Raw genomic sequence first — 20,559 nt, forward strand, 5'->3', positions numbered from 1 at the left:
TGAAAGTCTATCTTCTTCTTGGCAAAAAAAAAATAAAAATGATCGCAATTACTCATGCTTTAAAATGAGAAAATGTTCCAAATCATCGCAATTTAGGCAAATGAGATAAGGGCGTGGATTCATCTCTAAGTATTAATGGAATCTCATATATGAAACATGTTTGGAATGTATAAACATGAAAGTTCTTAATATACACAATTTTTACAATTATAAAGTTATTTTATTAATATTCAATAATTTTTATAGATTTAATTCACACCGTCAAACAAAACAAAAAAGACTGATTAAAGGATAAAATCAATAATTTATTATAATAAAATATCTTATATATATATATCTATATATATAAATCACATAAATTATGTAAAACTGAAAATATATTAGCGAGTTTAATATTTTTTATAAAAAGAATTTAACATGTTGAAGCGTATTAAAAATATAAATAAATTAACAAAGTGAAAAAATGGTGTGCTCACCAATAAAGAACATAATTAATTTTATTTTATCAAATTTAGTATCGTTTATAAAAAGAATTTATCATATTTAAAAATATTAAATACATAAATATAAAGTAATGTGATTTTTTTTTGAGAATATGGAAAAGTGTACGTTAACTCCGTTTAAATAATGTATATCAATGTTTACAAGATTTCTAAATGGTATAATTCATTTTTCTATTTTAAAAAAAATACCTTATTCAGTATATTTTAAATTTTTTATTAAATAATTAAGAGAATTGATAACTAAAGAGGTCGCTAACTTACTTTGTTCATATAGTTTGCCTTTTTCATAAGATAATTCAGATAAACGATAATTATAAAAAATTATTAACTTTGTTCATGTAATTAGCTTCAAATAATTTTAAACCGAAATAAAAATAAATTTAAATATAAAATATCTCCCAAAATTACTGCCATTGTTATTTTTCTTTTATTACTAACAGTAACATTTTCTTTTGAAGCCTTGAAAATCATACGATAACGCACATATTTGTCATATATATACACGTATTAGTAGTGAGACTGCATATACCTAGTTTTTTTCGCCCGACTCCCCGCCTCCTATCATTTCTAGCTGGTTGTGCCCTGCTCTTCTTCCTTCACCTGAGAAAAATGAGAATCCGCAGAAATTCCGAATATGCCAAGAGTCACTACTACAAGGAAGTCTGCATACTAAATCAGGACCCGTGGGATATCTTGGGGCCATTGCTTGAATCACATGCTCATCATATCATAGGTCCATCGATGGAATCACAATCTCAGGTGATACAATCCGGCCTCTTTTATGAATTAAATCAATTGCATATAGTTTATATGTATATATCTGCGAACCCCGTATATTAATCTCCTTAGAACCATTAGTTTAGTTACATCTCGGCTGTTTTTTTGGTTTTCACCCGAACCCTAGTTTCTCAGTCCAGCAGAAATTCAGATCCCTAGATCTGGCTTCTTTTAATTGCCCGACGGACGTGGTAGATTTGTTAGTTATTTTTGTTTCTATAAATGGTCATATCAAATTTTGTGTTCATATCGATCTCTGTAATCTTTTGCAGGCTAATGGAGAAAATGATGAGTTCTGTGGACTTGCTAGCTTCGGAAACACTGTCAAGGAGTTGCTTAGGTAACAAATTCATGTTAGGATTCTTATATTAGTACATATATATGTGTGTGTGCAGTGTGCTCATCTATATCTCACAATAACTAGGGTTTGTACATTGCTTATATAATTGATTATATTAGCAACTTGTAGATTTGTGCTTGTAATTGAACATTTATCTGGCTAGTAGCTTTTAATTACTTTGCACATATATTCAGTGAAATTCAAGCTAAGGAAGGGATGGACAGAGCAGAAAAGGCAGAAAATAAGCCGCCTGTGTACTGCTCCTTTACTGACGCTAGTGGGGTGAACTGTGAAGTGGAAGCAAAAGCTGAATCTCAATTTTGTGAGGTTCATGTGAAGCTTCCAGGAAACAGTAGCACTCAGTCTGGAACCAGGCTTGACAGAGGTGCAAAGAAAGCGGATAGTCGGCCTAAAAGGAAGGTGGAGGACTCCAGCCCCGGTGAGGAGATGATATACTATGCTGGGTGGCCAGGTTTGAGACGAAAGAGAGGAAGCCCTCGGCTTGAAAGTGAAGCTACACCTAGTAACCATGTTGATGAATGAAAGTCACTGAACAGCTTGTGCTGATAGAAGACAAGTGGATAGCTAGGTTATTATCCCTGTCCTCCATCACTTAATTAGCTTGATTTATATACATTGCTTTAAAATTCATTTTTATAGAAGTTTATGATGTATTTGAATTTGTTTTCTTTAATTTGTGATATATAATATGGATTGTTTGTGATGTTTTGAGATTTATTGTATGGTTAATTAGTTTATGAATGTTTTTTTAGCATCTTAGAAAAAAAGGTAGCTAGGCTGCCCCCCTATTCTAGCTCCTCCATGACTTAAGTTTCAATTGTGATGTTTTAAGACTCGTTTATGAATGCTAATACTTCTTAAGATAGAAGGCAAGTGGTATAGCTAGACGCCCTAGTTCTTCCACGTGATTTAGCTTAAGTAGTTTTGGCGCCCTATAATTCTTGTTCTTCCATTTGATTAAATGCTTCTTAAGATAGAAGGCAAGTGTATAGTTAGACGCCCTATTCTTCCACGTGATTTAGCTTAAGTAGTTTTGGCGCCTTATTCTTGTTCTTCCATGTGATTATATAACTTAATTAGTTTATATTGAGTTTGATGTTAGTTTATGACCTGAGACCACTTGTTTAGTTTCTTTGATTGTTATATATATATCATGGATTGTTTGTGATATTTAAGATTGTTCTAGGTAGTTTTAAGATTTTATGAAGGTTTTTGAGTGCAGTGATACATTATTTATCAATAGTCGTTTAGTCAACTATGAAGAACTTAATGTGTTACATTATTCGTAGCCATTTAGTTATTTTGAATTTTTATTATATTTTAATAATTACTTATATTTATTTTGAATACTTGTCATTTTTATGTTTTGAACTCTCCTATTTAAAAAAAATTTAGTAGAAAAAGTACGTTTGATATCAAATGTAATTTTAAATTTTCATATTATTTAATATTTTTAGATTAAATTTAGTTATAGTATAATCTATATTTTAAATTAAATGAAAAACATTAATTTAATCATAGTTTTGATCTCTTATTCATAAATATCTTCTATATTTGTTATTTTGAATATAAAAGTTAATAAGTAAATGATTTTGTGAAAAATTAGAATAATAATTATATTATTTTATTAAATTCGAAACATTAAATTCTCATAAAGGAAAAAAATAAAAAATAAAAAATCATGGTCAATGATGTATATTTGAATTAACTCATATATCTATTAATCTATAGTTGTTTTTAATGATTTCAATTATTAAAAAATTATTTAACATTAATAATAAAAATATATTAATCTAATCACAACTATTAACTATTCAAAAATTAATATACACAAATTATAATAACATAAATATAATTTCTTAACAAAATTAATATTAAAATATATATAATGAAAGAGCAAGTATTATAGATCACCGGTTCTAAGCTATTCAATTATAATTATGATTTCATGTATTATCAAACACAATGATTGTATTAATTTATTATTAAAATTTTCTAATAAAATTGAAGAAAATAATCAAACTTTTAATATATATATTTTAATTTGAATATAGTAGAGTGCAGTTGTTATTTTTAGGAACTAAACTATATATTGTGCTAATTAACGAAATTAGTTTTTAATCATGTATTACTTTTTCTTAATAAATTAACTTATTGGAATACTAAGTTTAGAAGCAATTAACAAATTCTAGAATTCGATACACTTTTTATAAACTTATAAATTAGTGAAACATATTTTTTTAAATTTATGATTAATATTATGTGTTCTAATATTTGACATATAAAACATACATATTTTAAAGTCGTATAAGAAATTATAAAATTTATGAAATTGTTCAATTTTATTTATTTATATATGTACATTTATATTAAAAGATTCAATATGACTTTTATAATACAATTAAAAAATTCAAAGATAATGGATAGCTATTTGTCATGACGTGACCAACCGCAAGCATTTTTAATTGATGCATAATTAATATTATAATATATATATCATAAATTTATAAGTTTTGGGATACATGTTTGTTATGTAATATATATAATCCAATTTATATATTTCACAAACATAAAACATAAAGAATAGACTGAACCTAAATTGAAGAGGTATCATCATTGTTCACTGGATAGTCCCAGCAAGATATCCTCCACGACCTTTCTCCCCTTCTGATTTATACCAGCAAAGCAGTATAGAAGCAAAGATTTCTCTGCAAGATATTTTTGATGCTAATTATTATCGACAAAGACGGAGTCTCATCAAATTATAGTCGAATAATTCAATTCTAAACCCTCTTGGTTGTTACTTTATTCTGATAAATAACAGGATGTGAAGTGGTTTATTGTTAAAAAGAGATTTTAATGTTGAATGACAATTATATAGTTTCAACCATGAAGTAAATTAATGTGCTAATCTCACAAATATATGTCCGAAATAGAATATTATCACGATTTTTTTGACAAATTAATGTATTTCCTCTTGCAGAGATTGATATAGTTTTAAATACGAAGCACATTGCTAATCTCACAAATATATGCCTGAAGTATAAACAAAAATCTTTAACAAATTAATGCTTTCCTCTTGGAGCCATTGATAGATATTTCATCAGCTCTAATTATAAGATTTTGCAATCACTTACCTTTTTGAAAGAATGTTTTCTTCTTTGAACCATTGATGGATGTACTATGCTTACTTGTCAGGGCTGATCACTTTGCATATTTATAACAGGATCCCAAATTCCCAATATCCCTTTTTTTATAATCACGTCACTTACAACAAAACCCGTCCGTCTGCTGTTGTATTGCATGGCGTAATATAAATAGCAAGAACTCCGATCCTATGTAGAATTTCAAGCCACCCCCACCATGTCATGATCGACTAATAACCACATTTGCTTTCTATTTTTTAAATCGACTTATCACATCAGCCAACCTGGTTATCTAGTCACATAATCAGTCCATCTCATCAAGATAAACGTCAAGTCTCCTTCCTTTCCTTTCTCCATGTCCAATTGCCCACAGACCATAATATGTTATTGCTTGTAATACATACTACTCACACACAAACACTCATTTACGTAGATAAACTACTACTAGATTCAAGCCATGAAAACTGATTTCAAAAGAAGTCGAGGTTTAATTACTCAGTTTTAATTGTATTAGTATTGTGGTAGCAATTATCTGACTAGTCATCGATCTGCTTAAACGATATAAACAAATATTTCTGATCATAATTATACCTTTAAACCAAAAGAGCATTCGATTTTCACAAATATGGACTATATTGTCCACACAGAGCTAGACATATTTCAATATATACTTTAGAAAATCCCTTTAAATCTCTCCTATAATGCTTCCTTTCTTTACACCGAAGAGATATGATGTCTTCCGAAAAGCATGCATGGATTTCATCTGCAACGTTATCTTTCTTAGCTTCTGAATGCAAAAAAGAAAAGAAAGGAGTCTACCTCGCTATACAAGACGTTTACTACAAAATATCGATATGCAACTTGCATGGTGCGCGCGGCGGCTCCGTACGTAGCTGTTCGAGTTCAGTTACAATTTTTGGCAAATTACACACACTTATCTCTATTTTTTTAGTATAGTTTTTATGTGCATGCAAGGTTGGGGAAGCCAAAGTGCTTTTGAAACAGATGCAACCAACAGTTCTGTGTTTGTCACTCTACTAGTCATATATGACATACAAATACAATCATACATCGCATACAAATATAGAGGGATTTGCACCATTTTTGTGGTAATTAAACTCCCCCGCGGTAACTAATCCCCTCTGCCAAGAAGTTTATATGTTTACACGTCATATCTATATTCATTAAATGATTTTTGCTTCAAAAGTTTCTGACCCTATGTTACCCTTTAATTACATCCTCCAGACCAATAATCTGTCAATTATTGTCCTTAAAGTTACCCTTTGCAGGGTTATCAGTGGTAAGGTTAAAAAGCAGTCACATAGCAAAAAAATTTTAAAACAAGAGGTCGAAAAGCAGTTGTAATGAATTGTCAGGTGCTAGATACATGCGGTCGATGCGGACAATGTCGTGTTTTTTTTTTGACAAATCAATGTCGTGTTTAATTGGTTTGGTAAATGAATTCGACGGAAACTTCTCTTCTATTAATTCAAATATTTTCATTTTACTTATTTCACTTCACTCCTGTTCCACTCCCCTTAATCAAACACGACTTCAGATTTACACTGCCCCAAACATATCAATGATTTTAAAAAAACACTCAGGAAATAAGAGAAAACTATTTATTTGACATATATTCTGTCATTGTAGTACTCGTGTTATCGTGTAGGAATGAATATAAACCAAAACTATGAACAGAAGCTCATCTCTCTATCGACTTTGTGTGTAAATTGTTTGGCTTTCGATCGAAGTCACCACAAACAGCAAACAAAAATGTTACTTCTGCCTAAAAAATGACACCCAAATTGGTAAACTAACGACGACGATCATCAAAACAACGGTTAGTAAGGTCATCTCCGTATTACTTTCAGACATCTCGTCCCATCTTCGGACCCTAGATACCTGGTTGGTTGATAAAGTGAGCCCCGACATCTGAATATGGAACCCCCCGCATAGAGTTATATATTTGTAAAAATTCTACGATCAGTCAACATAAACTGTGACCAAGAAAAGTAATCAGGACTTAAACCTAATAATGATCCTAATAATTATCGATCGAATTCTTGTAGTGATATTCTTCCAGGTTCATCGTACTATATATGAAACATTCCTTTTGGGCGAAGAAAGTGTTTGTCGAAGGGCATATACGTCAAATGAAGGAAGATCCGGCTTCCTTGAAAAGACAAAATAAAAAACATGAGAGGAGAAATGTGAACAAGGAAAAGATGAGAAGGGAGAGAAGAAAAGAGCAAGTCTTTTATGCCCCCCAAAGAAAGTGAAACATGCATAGAAAAGGCAATCTCAAGACCTGAAACTAAACCCACATAACAAATATTCAAACAAGCAAAGAAAAGAATTAACCGCTCGCTTGGCTTTATATACGCCTACACATTATAAATATTTCTTCCACCACGACAGTTTATTCCCCCTTCATCTCTTTCTCTCTCCCTCTGTCTCTCTCACAAATCATGGCAATTTATTGTGATAGAATTGCCATGTTACACATTATTCTCTTTATCGTCTCTTTTTCTTTTTCAGGTATCTAATTCTTCCGTTATGCATGTCTGAATATATGTGCATGTGCAAGTAATATTAAGCTGCAGGTTTTCTAACAAGAATCTTCATTTTCGTTTCTTTTTTGCAGGATTTAGTTTCCTAGCACAAGTCGAGTCTTTCGGAATCAATTATGGCCAAATTGGCAACAATCTACCTCAACCGGAAAAAGTTCTCGAGCTTTTAAAATCGTTGAGGATCACAAAAGCAAGAATTTACGACACGAATCCTCAAATTTTAAGCGCATTCGCACACTCGGGCGTCGAACTAAGTGTCACAGTTCCTAATGAAATACTAGGCGTTGTGATGGATCCCCAACAGGCCCTCCAATGGGTCACTGCTCACGTAAAACCATACGTTCCGGCTACAAAAATCACCGGAATTGCTGTCGGCAACGAGGTTTTCACCGGCGACGACACATCCCTGGTGGCCAAACTTGTCCCCGCAATAATTAGTATCCACGGAGCCCTAGTTCAACTAGGCCTTGATCAGTCTATTCAAGTCTCCACCCCTTCTTCACTAGCCGTTCTCGCGAACTCCTACCCTCCCTCAGCCGGTTGTTTCCAGCCGGAGCTCACCGGAATAATGACACAGTTTCTCCACTTCTTGTCCACAACTAAATCCCCGTTTTGGATCAATGCATACCCCTATTTCGCATACAAAGACTCCCCGAATGGAATTTCTCTAGACTATGTCTTGTTTAACCCTAATGCCGGAATGGTGGACCCCTACACGAAACTACACTACGACAACATGTTGTATGCTCAAGTGGACTCCGTTCTGTTCGCCATGCTGCGGCTAGGCTTCAACGGCATCGAGGTCCGCGTGTCGGAGACCGGGTGGCCGTCGAAAGGTGACCAAGACGAGGTCGGTGCAAGTGCGCAGAATGCGGCTACTTATAACAGGAACTTGTTAAGAAGGCAATACGGGAATGAAGGGACTCCTTTGAGGCCGAAAATGAGACTGGAAGTGTATTTGTTTGCGTTGTTCAATGAGAACATGAAGCCGGGACCTAGTTCGGAAAGAAATTATGGTTTGTACCAACCTGATTTGAGCATGGCCTACAATGTGGGCCTGTTGGGTTCGTCAAGTATCACTTCATCGACACCAACCTCCACCTCAACGTCGACCTCCACTTCCACTTCGACGGCTTCCATTTCTCTAACATCTTCTGCAAGTCGTCGTCATAAGGTACGTAAGTCCATCAGTAAGTTAATTAGTTGTCTGCTTATTATTACTCTTTAGGTTTCAAATTTCTTTTGTCTCGTTTGGCCTTTTTATGATCAAATTGATTAATATTTAAGTTTTATATTTTTTAATTTACAGAATTTGAAAACATATATTAATATAGATAAAACAGCGATATGAATTTTGGTAACTAATTTTACATGCAGTATTCAATTAAAATTTAATCAATTTAATTATGAAAATTTAGGGAAAAAAATATTCGGAACGGAGGAGTGTCACTCTCCATAACGGTGATATATTTATACACGTTGATATCGTCAAATATTTGAACTTATTAGGTTGCAAATCTCATTATGTCTATATTAGCTATAAAGAGGTGAAAAGTAATGAGGTGGCAAGAGGCATGAACATATAATAAGGCCTCCCATAAGATGCATTAATGCATATATAATTAAACAAATAGTAGTATATTATTACGTGTTCGATAGTCTTCTAACTGTTTCTCTTGTATGTTCCTTTTGGCTTGTAGCAGGTGCCAAAGATGGGATATCAAAACCTGGTTTATTGGACGTTGCTCGTTTATTTGTCGGCCTTTCACTTTTCTATGAGGAGGTGATTAGTTTGTTGATTATATATTATTGCATTTTCACTCAATCAAATGCAGCAGCTTAATTGGCAGCAGAAATATGGGTCCTTTTGGCATTGAAATATATTATACATCGCTTAGAACGAGAAATTCATCTACAAAATTATGATACCATGACCCATTTTTGCCACCTGCCGAATCAACAACGAAATACATAAAAGCCACGGCAGACGGACTGATGACATGCGAGCTTCCCCCAGATTCTAGATAGATACAGCGACGAAATTAATGAAACGATTTATGATCTTGTATATTGTATATTACGTAATTGGGTTTGTCTAGTGTGTGCCCATGGGCACATGCTAAGCACGGAAACTCATACATTTGGAGTGTTTTTATTGGTGTGGTTGGTGTGAATGCAGGGGGGCCATCATTATTAAAAAGTTCAAGAATCCAAAAGTTCATTACACTTAGATATGTATGTACAAATATCATCTATATCATGGGAAGTTATTGTTAGCTAAATTTATCTTCTTAAATATCGGCAGTTATATTCAAGATATTTTCTGTAAGTTATTCGTAAAAAAAGTTAACCGGTAACAAGGACGGTCTGATTCCCAAGGCTGAAGTCTGATTGGGTAGAAAAGAAAGGTGTCACTTTTGGACGTGGATTCCATATACTTCTGGTTTCATCCCATGTTCTCTTCTCTCCATCTCTCTTTTCTTTTCCCTACATGTGTGTACCTATATACCTTTGAATTGATAAATAAAAGTGCAAGTAAAAATCAATTATTTTTTGGAGATAATGTAAATAAGGGAGAAAGGTTACACTTTGTTTGGTACACCATAGAGTGTGCGGCCAAATTAGCTTTATTCGCCGGAACAAAATCTAATCGTCAGCATTTGGTCAGGAGCCATCCTTTTCTTAAAGCAGATTTGGATTCCCGTCAACTTAATTACATATTTAGATATATATCAAGCATTTTTAATATATGATGCCGTGCTCATTATATCCTCTCGTTGTCGATCACAAATATTGCATATTTACCTCATATATAATTGCATATATTCCTCTTGCACTAAATTTGTTAAACAACTCCTTCGTTATTTATACTCTTCACTCGGACGAATCCAAGCTAGTTATAATCTAATCGATGATAATATATTTACATACTTGCAAGTTATATACTTTTCTTAAGCTCATCATTGTGGGGCCTATCATTCTATCAATGACCAAATTTCTATGGGTAATATATCACTAATTTCATGGAACTCAAACATTAGCAAGAGGATAAAAACTACATGATGACTCTAGTCTTTACATGTTTCTAGGAACTACACTTTCGGATATTCCATATGTCAATAATTAACTAAAATGTCTGTTATAATTTGAATTGGAATATTACATAAATCTTTATCGACAATATAAAGAACTGAATCACCCAACCGCATGTGCCGATGTGCGCAGTATACTAGAGGACAAAACATGAAGAGTCATCGTTGGTACGTGGCATTCAGAACTAGGTCCATATGAGTATGACTTAATTTCAGTTTGCGGGACTCTGTGTACCAAATAATTTAGGTCCGGAATTTCGCCAGTGTTACAAATTAGAAAATGAGAACCAATAGAGAAGCTAATAGATCATGTCTCCGCTCGAACTAATATTAACTAGTAATACTTTATTAAACAAAGAGAAACAAAGAAATGTAGCCTCATTCAATATCTAATTCAATTGTATAATTATGTAAATCAACAATATATATATATATATATATATATATATATATATATATATATATATATATATATAAATCAAATTCCTCGTCTGTTAAGCTCCGGCGGTATATACTGGTTACTGAACTGTATGCGAGCCATTAAGAAAAACAATAAACGAGGCTTTCATTCGGACATTGTTCACGTGTGAATGAAGGAAAATACGGGATTAACAAAATCACTGTATATATTTATTTGTAAAACATACATATTAATTACAAACTTCAGTATTCTAAATTTATTAATATGAAGTTTTTTGCGTGATGGTGGGGATCAAGCTCAAAACAACAGTATCATAATATTATTACGGCCCAACATAAGCGTGTGTGTGTGAACTTTTACATGCATGCATTTTACGTGTGAACTTTTACAAAGTTTATATATTTATTCTTCAATTTGACAGCAAGATTCAATTCATCCAAACACGTTTGCGGTATTCTGAAAGTGCCCATAATGAAAATATATTTCGGTACTGGGGATAGTGTAGCATACAATTTTTCATGTAGACTCCTGTAATTTCCTGCAGGCATACATATCAGGACCATCAGTTACTGAAACTATAACTGAAAATGCAAAATATAAGAAGAGGATCAAGAATACTTGATGATACCTGTTGGGGAAAGTCTCCATTTTCCATTTGTGCATTAATCAGCAACTTGGCTGCTCTATGTAATGGGGTTGGATCTCTCGCAGCCTGTTTAGTGAGAAAGAAAGAGTTAAAATTAATTTCAACATGTCATTTATGTTAATCAGCTTAGTCATAAGTACCTGTCCACCAAGCATGAGCCCGAGCATTGCCCAAGATGTTTGTACTAAATTTGTTCGATTACCCGGCAATGGTGTGAATTTCTGTTAAATTCAATATCAAGTTCTCTTTCAAGAAAAATAAGAAATTAGTAAAAATCTGTTTAAGGCATAACAGTTTATACGATGAACAAATTACCTCGGTTGGACATGATTCGAGACTCTCCCCCCAACCACCCTCTTCATTCTGTGTAGAAATGTAAAATTGAACAGCTTTTCGTATTGCTTCACTGTTATTATATGTATTTCCAGCCGAGATTAAACCTGATAGGGCGAAATATGTGCCATATAAAAAGCAAATTCCCCAATAACCATACCTGCAAAGTTTGTAATATGACATATATTGAGCATTATGTTATGATCTTCATATATAAATAAGTTATCTGAGAAAATCAGTCAATAATCACCATGAACCATCTGGCAGTTGTTTTCCTTCAAGATATTGCACCGCTTTAGCCACAGAAACAGATATTTCTTTCTCTCTGTAACCTTGATGCAAATTTCTAAATGCTAGTAGAGCTTGGATTATAGATGCAGTGCATTCAACGTGCCTAAACATCAACACCATTGATCACATGCAATTGTCGGTATATTCTATGTAAGAAATGAGAAAACTATATAGAAATCTCCAATAATGATCTTACTCTCTCTCCACAACTATGTCAGCAAAAAACTCTGAAGGATTCAGCATCTGTTACAAAGGAGAATATAATTAGCTTGTAACTTTGTCTTTATACGAGAATTAAATATCTCAAATCTAAACAGGAAAAATAAGTTGGTCACGATAGATTTTCACCTCCAAGTATGGCTTTGGAACTGGTGGCTCCCAAACGGCAAAACCACCGCTTCTAGGATTCTGCAAAAAAAGAGTGAAGTTAAAATAAACTGTTGATGAGTCATTGATTAACTAGAAATTACTCACTCCAGTAGCCTTTTTTCTGTGGTCCATCTTGAATAACAAAAATCAAGGATTCAAGTCCATACTTGTAAGGAGAGTAGGAAATCTATGGCATCATAAAGTCTTTGAACATCAGACTTCTCTCCTGCGATCGCCTCTGGCATCAGGGAGAGTGATAGTAGACACTGCACAGGGAAATTAATTATCTCTTGCTAAAAGCTAGTTATATATAATCAATCATACACGACTATTATTGCTATATCTCCAAGAAATTAGTATAATGTATACCTTCAGTGCTTCTGCCGTGCAGTCAGAGACGGCTAACCCCTGATCTTGATCGGAGAAGGTCCATGATCCTTTAGTGATCTTGCGATGCATACTTACAAAATTTCCTGATAGATTTTCTTTTACCTGAAAATTTAGTGATACCATACAAATTCTACAATAAAAACTTTGTTGGAATAATCTTAAATTTAGGTGTTATTAATTATTTGTTTTATTTGTTCTATTTTAAATATGTGAGTCAGTTGTTTAGTTTGCTGGCAACCGTTGTGTCAATGGTATTGTATGAGTATGAATAGGTCTTGGTTTGTTTAGCTATTTTACAGGATCAGGTGTATAAGTGTAGGTAGTGGAGTATTGGTAGGAGTGGTTCCTGTTTTGTAGGAGTAGCAGTTTATTTTTTTAATATATGTATGTATGCATCGAGTCTGTATTAGATAGGTGTGGAAGTTAATATAATTTTTCATGTGTTTTCTTTGCAAACACTTGTGTGTATTCAACATAAACCTGGAAATTGTGTGTGTGTTTATATTGTTAAACAACATTTGGTATCAGAGCTACCGATCTTTGGAGGCATAATTAACAGATGGTTTCCAAGAAGGTGGTGGTTCATTTATCAGCAGTGTAGCAGCAGAGCTTATAGAGTGGCAGTAGATGTATAGAGCAGTTTGAGGGAGCCGGAGAAGAAAGAGTGAGAACAAAAGGTTGGTTTTGATAGAGTGTGCCAACCAACTCTTCCATGAAATGCAGGAGAGATCATCATGTGCAGTATGTGATGCATATGAAGTTCTTTCTTTAGTCTAAGTGTCAGACGGGCAAATTTGAAGTGCGATACTGTCAAAGAAGTCATAGCCATACGGGCTCAGAAGTAATAGCCATACGGGCTCAGAAGGATAGCCATACGGGCTCAGTTTAAAATCCATACGGGCTTGGGAAGAATAGCCATACGGGCTCAGTTTAAAAGCCATACGGGCTTGGGAAGAATAGCCATACGGGCTCAGTTTAATAGCCATATGGGCTCAGATTGAAAGGCCACACGGGCCAATACAGAATGTCACATAGGCTCAAGAAAGATCATGCCAGACGGGCAAAACAAAAGGCCAGACGGGCTAGCCAAACAAAAGGCCAGACGGGCCAACCAAACGGGTTAAGATGAAAGCCAGACGGGCGGACAAATTTAAGATTAAGGGGTTGATTGTTGGAATAATCTTAAATTTAGGTGTTATTAATTATTTGTTTTATTTGTTCTATTTTAAATATGTGAGTCAGTTGTTTAGTTTGCTGGCAACCGTTGTGTCAATGGTATTGTATGAGTATGAATAGGTCTTGGTTTGTTTAGCTATTTTACAGGATCAGGTGTATAAGTGTAGGTAGTGGAGTATTGGTAGGAGTGGTTCCTGTTTTGTAGGAGTAGCAGTTTATTTTTTTAATATATGTATGTATGCATCGAGTCTGTATTAGATAGGTGTGGAAGTTAATATAATTTTTCATGTGTTTTCTTTGCAAACACTTGTGTGTATTCAACATAAACCTGGAAATTGTGTGTGTGTTTATATTGTTAAACAACAAACTTGTTCAAATTATTATTTCAAGAACATGATTTTTTTTTTCATCTTCCTTTCTTGTTTCTTTAGGGTGTTCTGTTCAGACATTAAGGTTGTACAGTCAAATTTCCGGAGACATCTTTGCAAGTCTTTGCTTAGATGATAGACTTTTTAAATGAAAGAAGCCCTTCATTTGTTTTATGCTAGTTCAATACAATTCATCTTCATATAGTTGATCGTGACCAAAAAAAAGAACATGATTTTTTCACTGTAGTGGAAAAACCTGTGATTCTTTTATGTAGAAATGCGCCTTTTTAAGAGAATCTCCGTATTCTTCGACCATTCCGGTTGCCATAATTGCTTGAGTTGCAAGAACACAGTCCCACAGTTGACTACCAAAGCTCTGCGATTTCATGCCATCCTCAGCTAGCCAGATGAAGTCCGGAACTCGAGCAAGGTGGTGTTTGAACTCATTGCCATTAGGATTCAATGCCCACCAGCACATCATTTGTAAACTCTGCATCCACAAATGATATTTAAGTTATATGCCATTCTTGTTTCCCTACAGCCAGAAGGCCGGCTTTTGAGGTGGGCCAGGTGGGCCACAACACAGCCCCAAAATCATAAAGACCTCAAAATTTAAAAATCAATATTTTCTTTAATAGAAATAAATCGAAAATCGAAAATTATATATTTATTTTAATTCTATTCATTTATAGATAAATAATTATATAATCCAATAGATTAGTTTATTATGTCTATTTGCATTTTAAATTCTTTTATGATGTATCTTTACCTTTTATATAATAATTATTCTTTTATTAAATGTTTTCATTATATTTTTTACATAAAATATTTTTTTCATATGTACTATAAATTTCATTATTTTCAAGAAAATATAGATATATCTCAAATGAATTAAGACTTTAATTCGTTCAAAATTCATTTATTAATTTTGTTTAAAATTTTACGATTACTGATTATTTAATTACATTATTCATCTTATTTTAAATAACCTATTTTAAATTTTATAAAAAATAATATTTTTAAGTTTTGTTTATTTTTATAATATACATATTTTTTTATTACTTGAGACCTGATTCATATTTTAGCACAGGGCCTCAAAATTGTCCCAGACGGCCATGTTTCCGTATGACGGCAGAACTAACCTTCTCGATGCATCCACTGGTTATGTATCTGCTCTCTTCTGCTCCATAACGCATCAGTTCGATAACTCTCTCAAGACCTCTCTTCCGTAATTTGCTGAAAGGCCAGTATTTGAAGATTGGTTCGCTAAGATAGTGAAGGCCATCCCATAACAGATCTTGAAGAAAGCTATGTGGGTAGTAGAGATCCTCCTTGCAACAGTTATGACGCTGTTTGTTCCAGTTTATCTCCTCATAAGAGATCTGGTATATTTCTTGTCTTAGATCTAGTACAAGGCCCGTGATTGGTCCATGATATTTTTTTCCATACAAATAGGACATTGGCATGTAAGTTGTGCGGCAGTAGACGAACATGTTCGCTGCGATGTAGGGAAATAGGACATCGGAATGTTAGTTGTGCGCCAGTTGATTAACATGTCTAGTATCATTCATGAATACACATTGGGCCAAGCTTAAAATAAGTGTTTATCACTTAAAATAAATAACTGAAGTATAAGATATAAGCAAGTTAAAACATGTAATTGAGTAAAGTGTTTGGGAAAGAAGTAAAGTCATGAAACAAAAGTTAGTATTCTCAACTTCTTATAAATATTTCTTAGATGAAACAAAAGTTAGTATTCTCAACTTCTTATAAATATTTCTTGACTTTTTACATAAATGCTACGAATAAGTACTTCTACTTATAAACTCAAAACCGGGTTTTTTAAATCCGGCCAAATACCCCCATTATATATTTCCCTCCGTCCCATCCAAATGTTTACATTTAGTTTGGGACACGGAGGTTAGGAAAATATATAAATTAAGAGTAAAAAAGTAAGAAATGGTTGGGACTGAATTAAAGAGTATAATTTTAGTTAGAAATTATTTTAAATTTCAACTGAGCTTCAAATTATTTAAATTCTAGTCATAACACATTTGAGAAAAATTGTAACTGACCATCAAACATAAGTTTAACGTGAACAGATCATGAGTAACCTGGATGAAAAGGAAACGATGTGGGAAACAGCCAAAACTCTGGAGGTAACGGGTTACACCCTTCCCACTCATACACTCCAAGAACCTTCAAAAACGAAAATGCAATGTAATTTTGCATACAAAAAAATATACATAGCACTCGGAAAAAGATCTATAGGGCGGAAATCTTTTGTTGTTAGAACTTTCACCGAGAGATAGGCCTTTCCCCAGGAGGGTATAGAAGAAGCACCGCCATGATCTAAGATCCATTTTCTTGCTCTCTCAACCGCACCATGACCGCCACTCGGTCCTTCCCCAAGTAATCTTAATGCAACATAGCTGAGCGCTGTGCCAATCATAGTGCTATGACCCTCGATATAGAAACCCCAGCCACCATCTTTATTCTGTAAAGATCAATATATTTTGTTTAAACTCAAGAATAATTCATAATCTTGAGCTACATCATATGTTGATAATGGCGTTTAGTTGTTACTTGGTGATTGTACATATAACGAATCATCTCCTTTATGTGTTCTTGAGTAAGAACTGTGTTAATTGATCCACTGATGTACAAAGCAATGATCTGCAAAATTTTATAATTGATAGGTCAGAAATTGTATCTTCTTCACTTATTCTGTAATTCTGTTACGGTTTTCATAGTAAATGTTTATCTTTATATAATAAATATAACTTGGAGCGCCAGTAAAAGAAAACTTGTGTCCGTTAATACAGTGAAAACACTTACGAGGGGTGGTGTAAAGAATAGGGGTCCTGCATTTTCAGCTGGCCAGTGACCGTCGTGTGCTTGGATAGCACGATTTAACCTAAGAGCTTTCTTCACAGCCGTGGTTGCTGCTTCATAGTTTGCCTCCTCATTTTCTCCCAGTCTGAGCGGAGGTAGGCTCAAAACATCGATTCCACTCTCCTTAATAAGCTATGCAAAAGAAATAAACGAAATCAACAAAGCAAATAAAGAAGCAACTGATCTCATTAAGGTGTTGGCCCCTGTATTACAAATACAACGAATAATGTCTACAAATATCATATCCGGAAAATATGGCCCCAATAAATATATTACTTTATAATGCCACATCGTTTGGCGTTTATATATTTTTTAAAGACACAAACGCTACCTAATGTATTGTTTAACATTTTTAAAGGCCAAACTTATAAAAAAACACATGCAAACCTTAGAAACCCCCGAAAATATAATGTTATGAAGTAAGGTTACAATCTCTAGCAACAAATCAAAATTTGTGCAAAATTCCCCCTTAAACGCTATATCGTGTAGTGTTTTATAGTTATAAACCCTAACACTACACATTGTGTTTTAATGTGTTATTTGGAGCCATAATTTCGGTATGAGATATTTAAGGCATTCAACTCCAAATTGTGATATCCAGGGGCTTCTTCTCTCTGGTTAATTTGCACTACGTACATATACTTGATAGACGGCAATCAAATGATTGGACGTTACCTGCATTCTCATAAGCAGATCACCGCAGGGGTGAACTCCGTTGACACTGCAGTTTTTGCTAAAAAGCTCACGAGCATTTTCAACCTCTACTCGCTCTTCTGCAGTTCCTGCACCAGGTTCGTATTCCCAAATTTGTCTGCCAACAAAGTTGTTGGTACTAAATAAATATGGTCCTTTGCCCTCTGCAATCTTCAGCTTCCACATATCTTTTATTGTTGATTAGTGCTGAAAGTTCTGCAGTGGACTAGATTTTATAGGGGGAATTGAAATAATTGTCATCTAAACTTTATATATACATCTTCCGATCCATTTCTTCATTTTGGTATATGTTTGATAAATAATTGTATAAAAATTAAAATATTTAATTTTGAATTATTACTTATAAAACCATAACTTTCTGAATAAATTTCAAAAGCAAATATATTAAAAAATAGTATTCCAGAAAAGACACTTAAATGGTTTTAACTTAGCAAAAAAAAAAATGGCTATTTTAGTTATCAAAATCAATGCTAGTATGTGAAGGCGCTACAATCTAGATATGTATACTATACATCTATACGTCTATACTATAATAAGCCAACTCAATATATAATTTGTATAACTACAAGTTTAGAATACTATCTATATTATTTAGTATAGTATAATAAGTCAATTACAAATTTTTGGTTTAGTCACGTTTTTTTGGTTATCCCTAGATTACCCTTACTTAAATAATTAAAAATAATTCAATATCTCTCGAAACAATATTCAATTATTATGTTTACACGATAGCCATAATTATGGGTGAGTATTCGATTGGTCTATTCCAAAATTGAATCAAATAGATCAAAAATTTAAAAAAAAATAAATTCTAAACTGAAATTTTATGATGGATCAAATCGGGCGGAACCGAAATCGGTTCGGTCCGGAGCAAAAGAATCGAATTTTTTGAAAAAAATAAAAATTATTTTATAAATAAAACTAAATTCACGAATTATTTTACAAAAATAATAATAATTAATCACCACTAATTTATCTAATTAAGGTTATAAATTAAATATTATAATTATAGCATATAAGATACATATAATATAAATATAATTTGTATTATATATTGTTTGGATTATTCGATTTATTATGTCCGGACTGAAATAATTTTTTAAGAACCGGACTAAATCGTATTGGAACCGAATTTTATTTCGACCTATTTAATTTGTAATGAATATATCAAATTTTTTCAGAAAATCAGGACTAAAATGAATCGGCTTTCTCACCCCTAATTGCAACATTAGAAGTCTGCAGACAAATTCTAAAATGAGTTCTTATTCTAGAGAAGTTATTACTAGACTATGGTATGGATCTTTGGCCTAACTTAAAAGAAATGATTTATTGTTTAAAATAAATATGAAGATTATAAGTGATGAGTGAACTTGATTTATAAGTTATTAGAAGTATTAAGATAATTTTACTTAAAAGTCAATTTAAATTTATAAATTAAAACAAAGTCAAATTATGAGTAATATACAAGAAATTCTACTAATACATAAAATATATTACAAATTAAAAATTTTAAAATCATAACAGCGCAAATTACTAAAAAAGCTAATAATTCTAATTTCTAACTTGTGATTTCAAAAATCTAGAAAAAATTATTTATATTTTTTTTATCAAACAGTATATAAAGTAAAAATAATTTAAAATACTAAAAAAAGCGGTAAAGTTCGGTTATCAAACACGCTCTATGCCAACAGCCGGTGAGAGTGTAGACGAGAAGCTATCATGTTAGGAAAAGGTAGGAAAAAGGTAGGACAGGGCGTTTAACTTTGTTTGGTGAACAATAATTGAATACCTATTATTTTAGAGATTTATAATTCTTATTATAGAAAAATCAAAGCTCCACGGAAAATAATCCTTTACCTTCATTTTCTGTGATAGTAGTTGGTTGTTTGTTAAAAAACAACTCCAACTAGTTGTTGGGTTGTCATTTCGATCTATTGCTCTATTAAATTTATAAACATAGAAATTTTAATTGAGTTATACAATGTATATAAAAATAGATACAGAAATCTCTAGAAAATAAAGTGGATTCTAATGTTGTTGAATTGGAATACTACATAAATCTTTATCGACAATATAAAGAACTGAATCACCCAACCGCATGTGCGGATGTGCGCAGTATATTAGAGGACAAAACATGAAGAGTCATCGTTGGTACTTGGCATTCAGAACTAGGTCCATATGATCTGCATGCTTGGAGTATGACTTAATTTTAGCTAGTTTGCGGGACTCGTCAATCATGTACCAAATAATTTAGGTTCGGAATTTGAAATTTGCCAGTGTTACAAATTAGAAAATGAGAACCATTAGAGAAGCTAATAGATCATGTCCCCGCTCGAACTAATATTAACTAGTGATACTTATTAAACAAAGAGTAATACAAATATGTAGCCTGATTCAATATTTAATTCAATTGTATAATTACATAAAGTCAGCAATATATATAAATCAAATTCCTCGTCTGTTAAGCTCCAGAGCTATATACTGATTACTGAACTTTATTCGAAGTC

General features: G+C 32.8%; 1 protein-coding gene and 1 pseudogene across 2 annotated transcripts; one reads left to right on the forward strand and one right to left on the reverse strand.

Moving 5' to 3' along the window:
* The first annotated feature begins 7,148 nt into the window (after positions 1 to 7,148).
* LOC108208127 (glucan endo-1,3-beta-glucosidase 14) lies at positions 7,149 to 9,630 on the forward strand. Of its 2 annotated transcripts, none has more exons than XM_017378616.2 (3): positions 7,149 to 7,325; positions 7,432 to 8,531; positions 9,058 to 9,630. In XM_017378616.2, the coding sequence occupies exons 1-3, from the start codon at positions 7,256 to 7,258 to the stop codon at positions 9,142 to 9,144; spliced, it is 1,257 nt and encodes a 418-aa protein (XP_017234105.1). In that variant the 5' UTR covers positions 7,149 to 7,255; the 3' UTR covers positions 9,145 to 9,630. The 2 variants fall into 2 exon arrangements, with proteins under 2 accessions (XP_017234105.1, XP_017234106.1); XM_017378617.2 differs by having other exon boundaries at positions 7,153 to 7,325; positions 9,061 to 9,629.
* Positions 9,631 to 11,279: 1,649 nt separating this feature from the next.
* LOC108207764 (dammarenediol II synthase-like) lies at positions 11,280 to 18,251 on the reverse strand (annotated as a pseudogene).
* Between the last annotated feature and the right edge of the window lie 2,308 nt (positions 18,252 to 20,559).

The sequence above is a fragment of the Daucus carota genome, chromosome 2 (assembly GCF_001625215.2).
Source record: "Daucus carota subsp. sativus chromosome 2, DH1 v3.0, whole genome shotgun sequence".
In the NCBI taxonomy this organism is placed as follows: domain Eukaryota; kingdom Viridiplantae; phylum Streptophyta; class Magnoliopsida; order Apiales; family Apiaceae; genus Daucus; species Daucus carota.

Coding starts and splice junctions, on each gene's coding strand:
- LOC108208127 (XM_017378616.2), top strand. CDS start 7,256: ATGGCAATTTATTGTGATAGAATTGCCATGTTACACATTATTCTCTTT. Junction 7,326..7,431: donor CGTCTCTTTTTCTTTTTCAG/GTATCTAATTCT, acceptor TCTTTTTTGCAG/GATTTAGTTTCCTAGCACAA. Junction 8,532..9,057: donor CTGCAAGTCGTCGTCATAAG/GTACGTAAGTCC, acceptor TTTGGCTTGTAG/CAGGTGCCAAAGATGGGATA.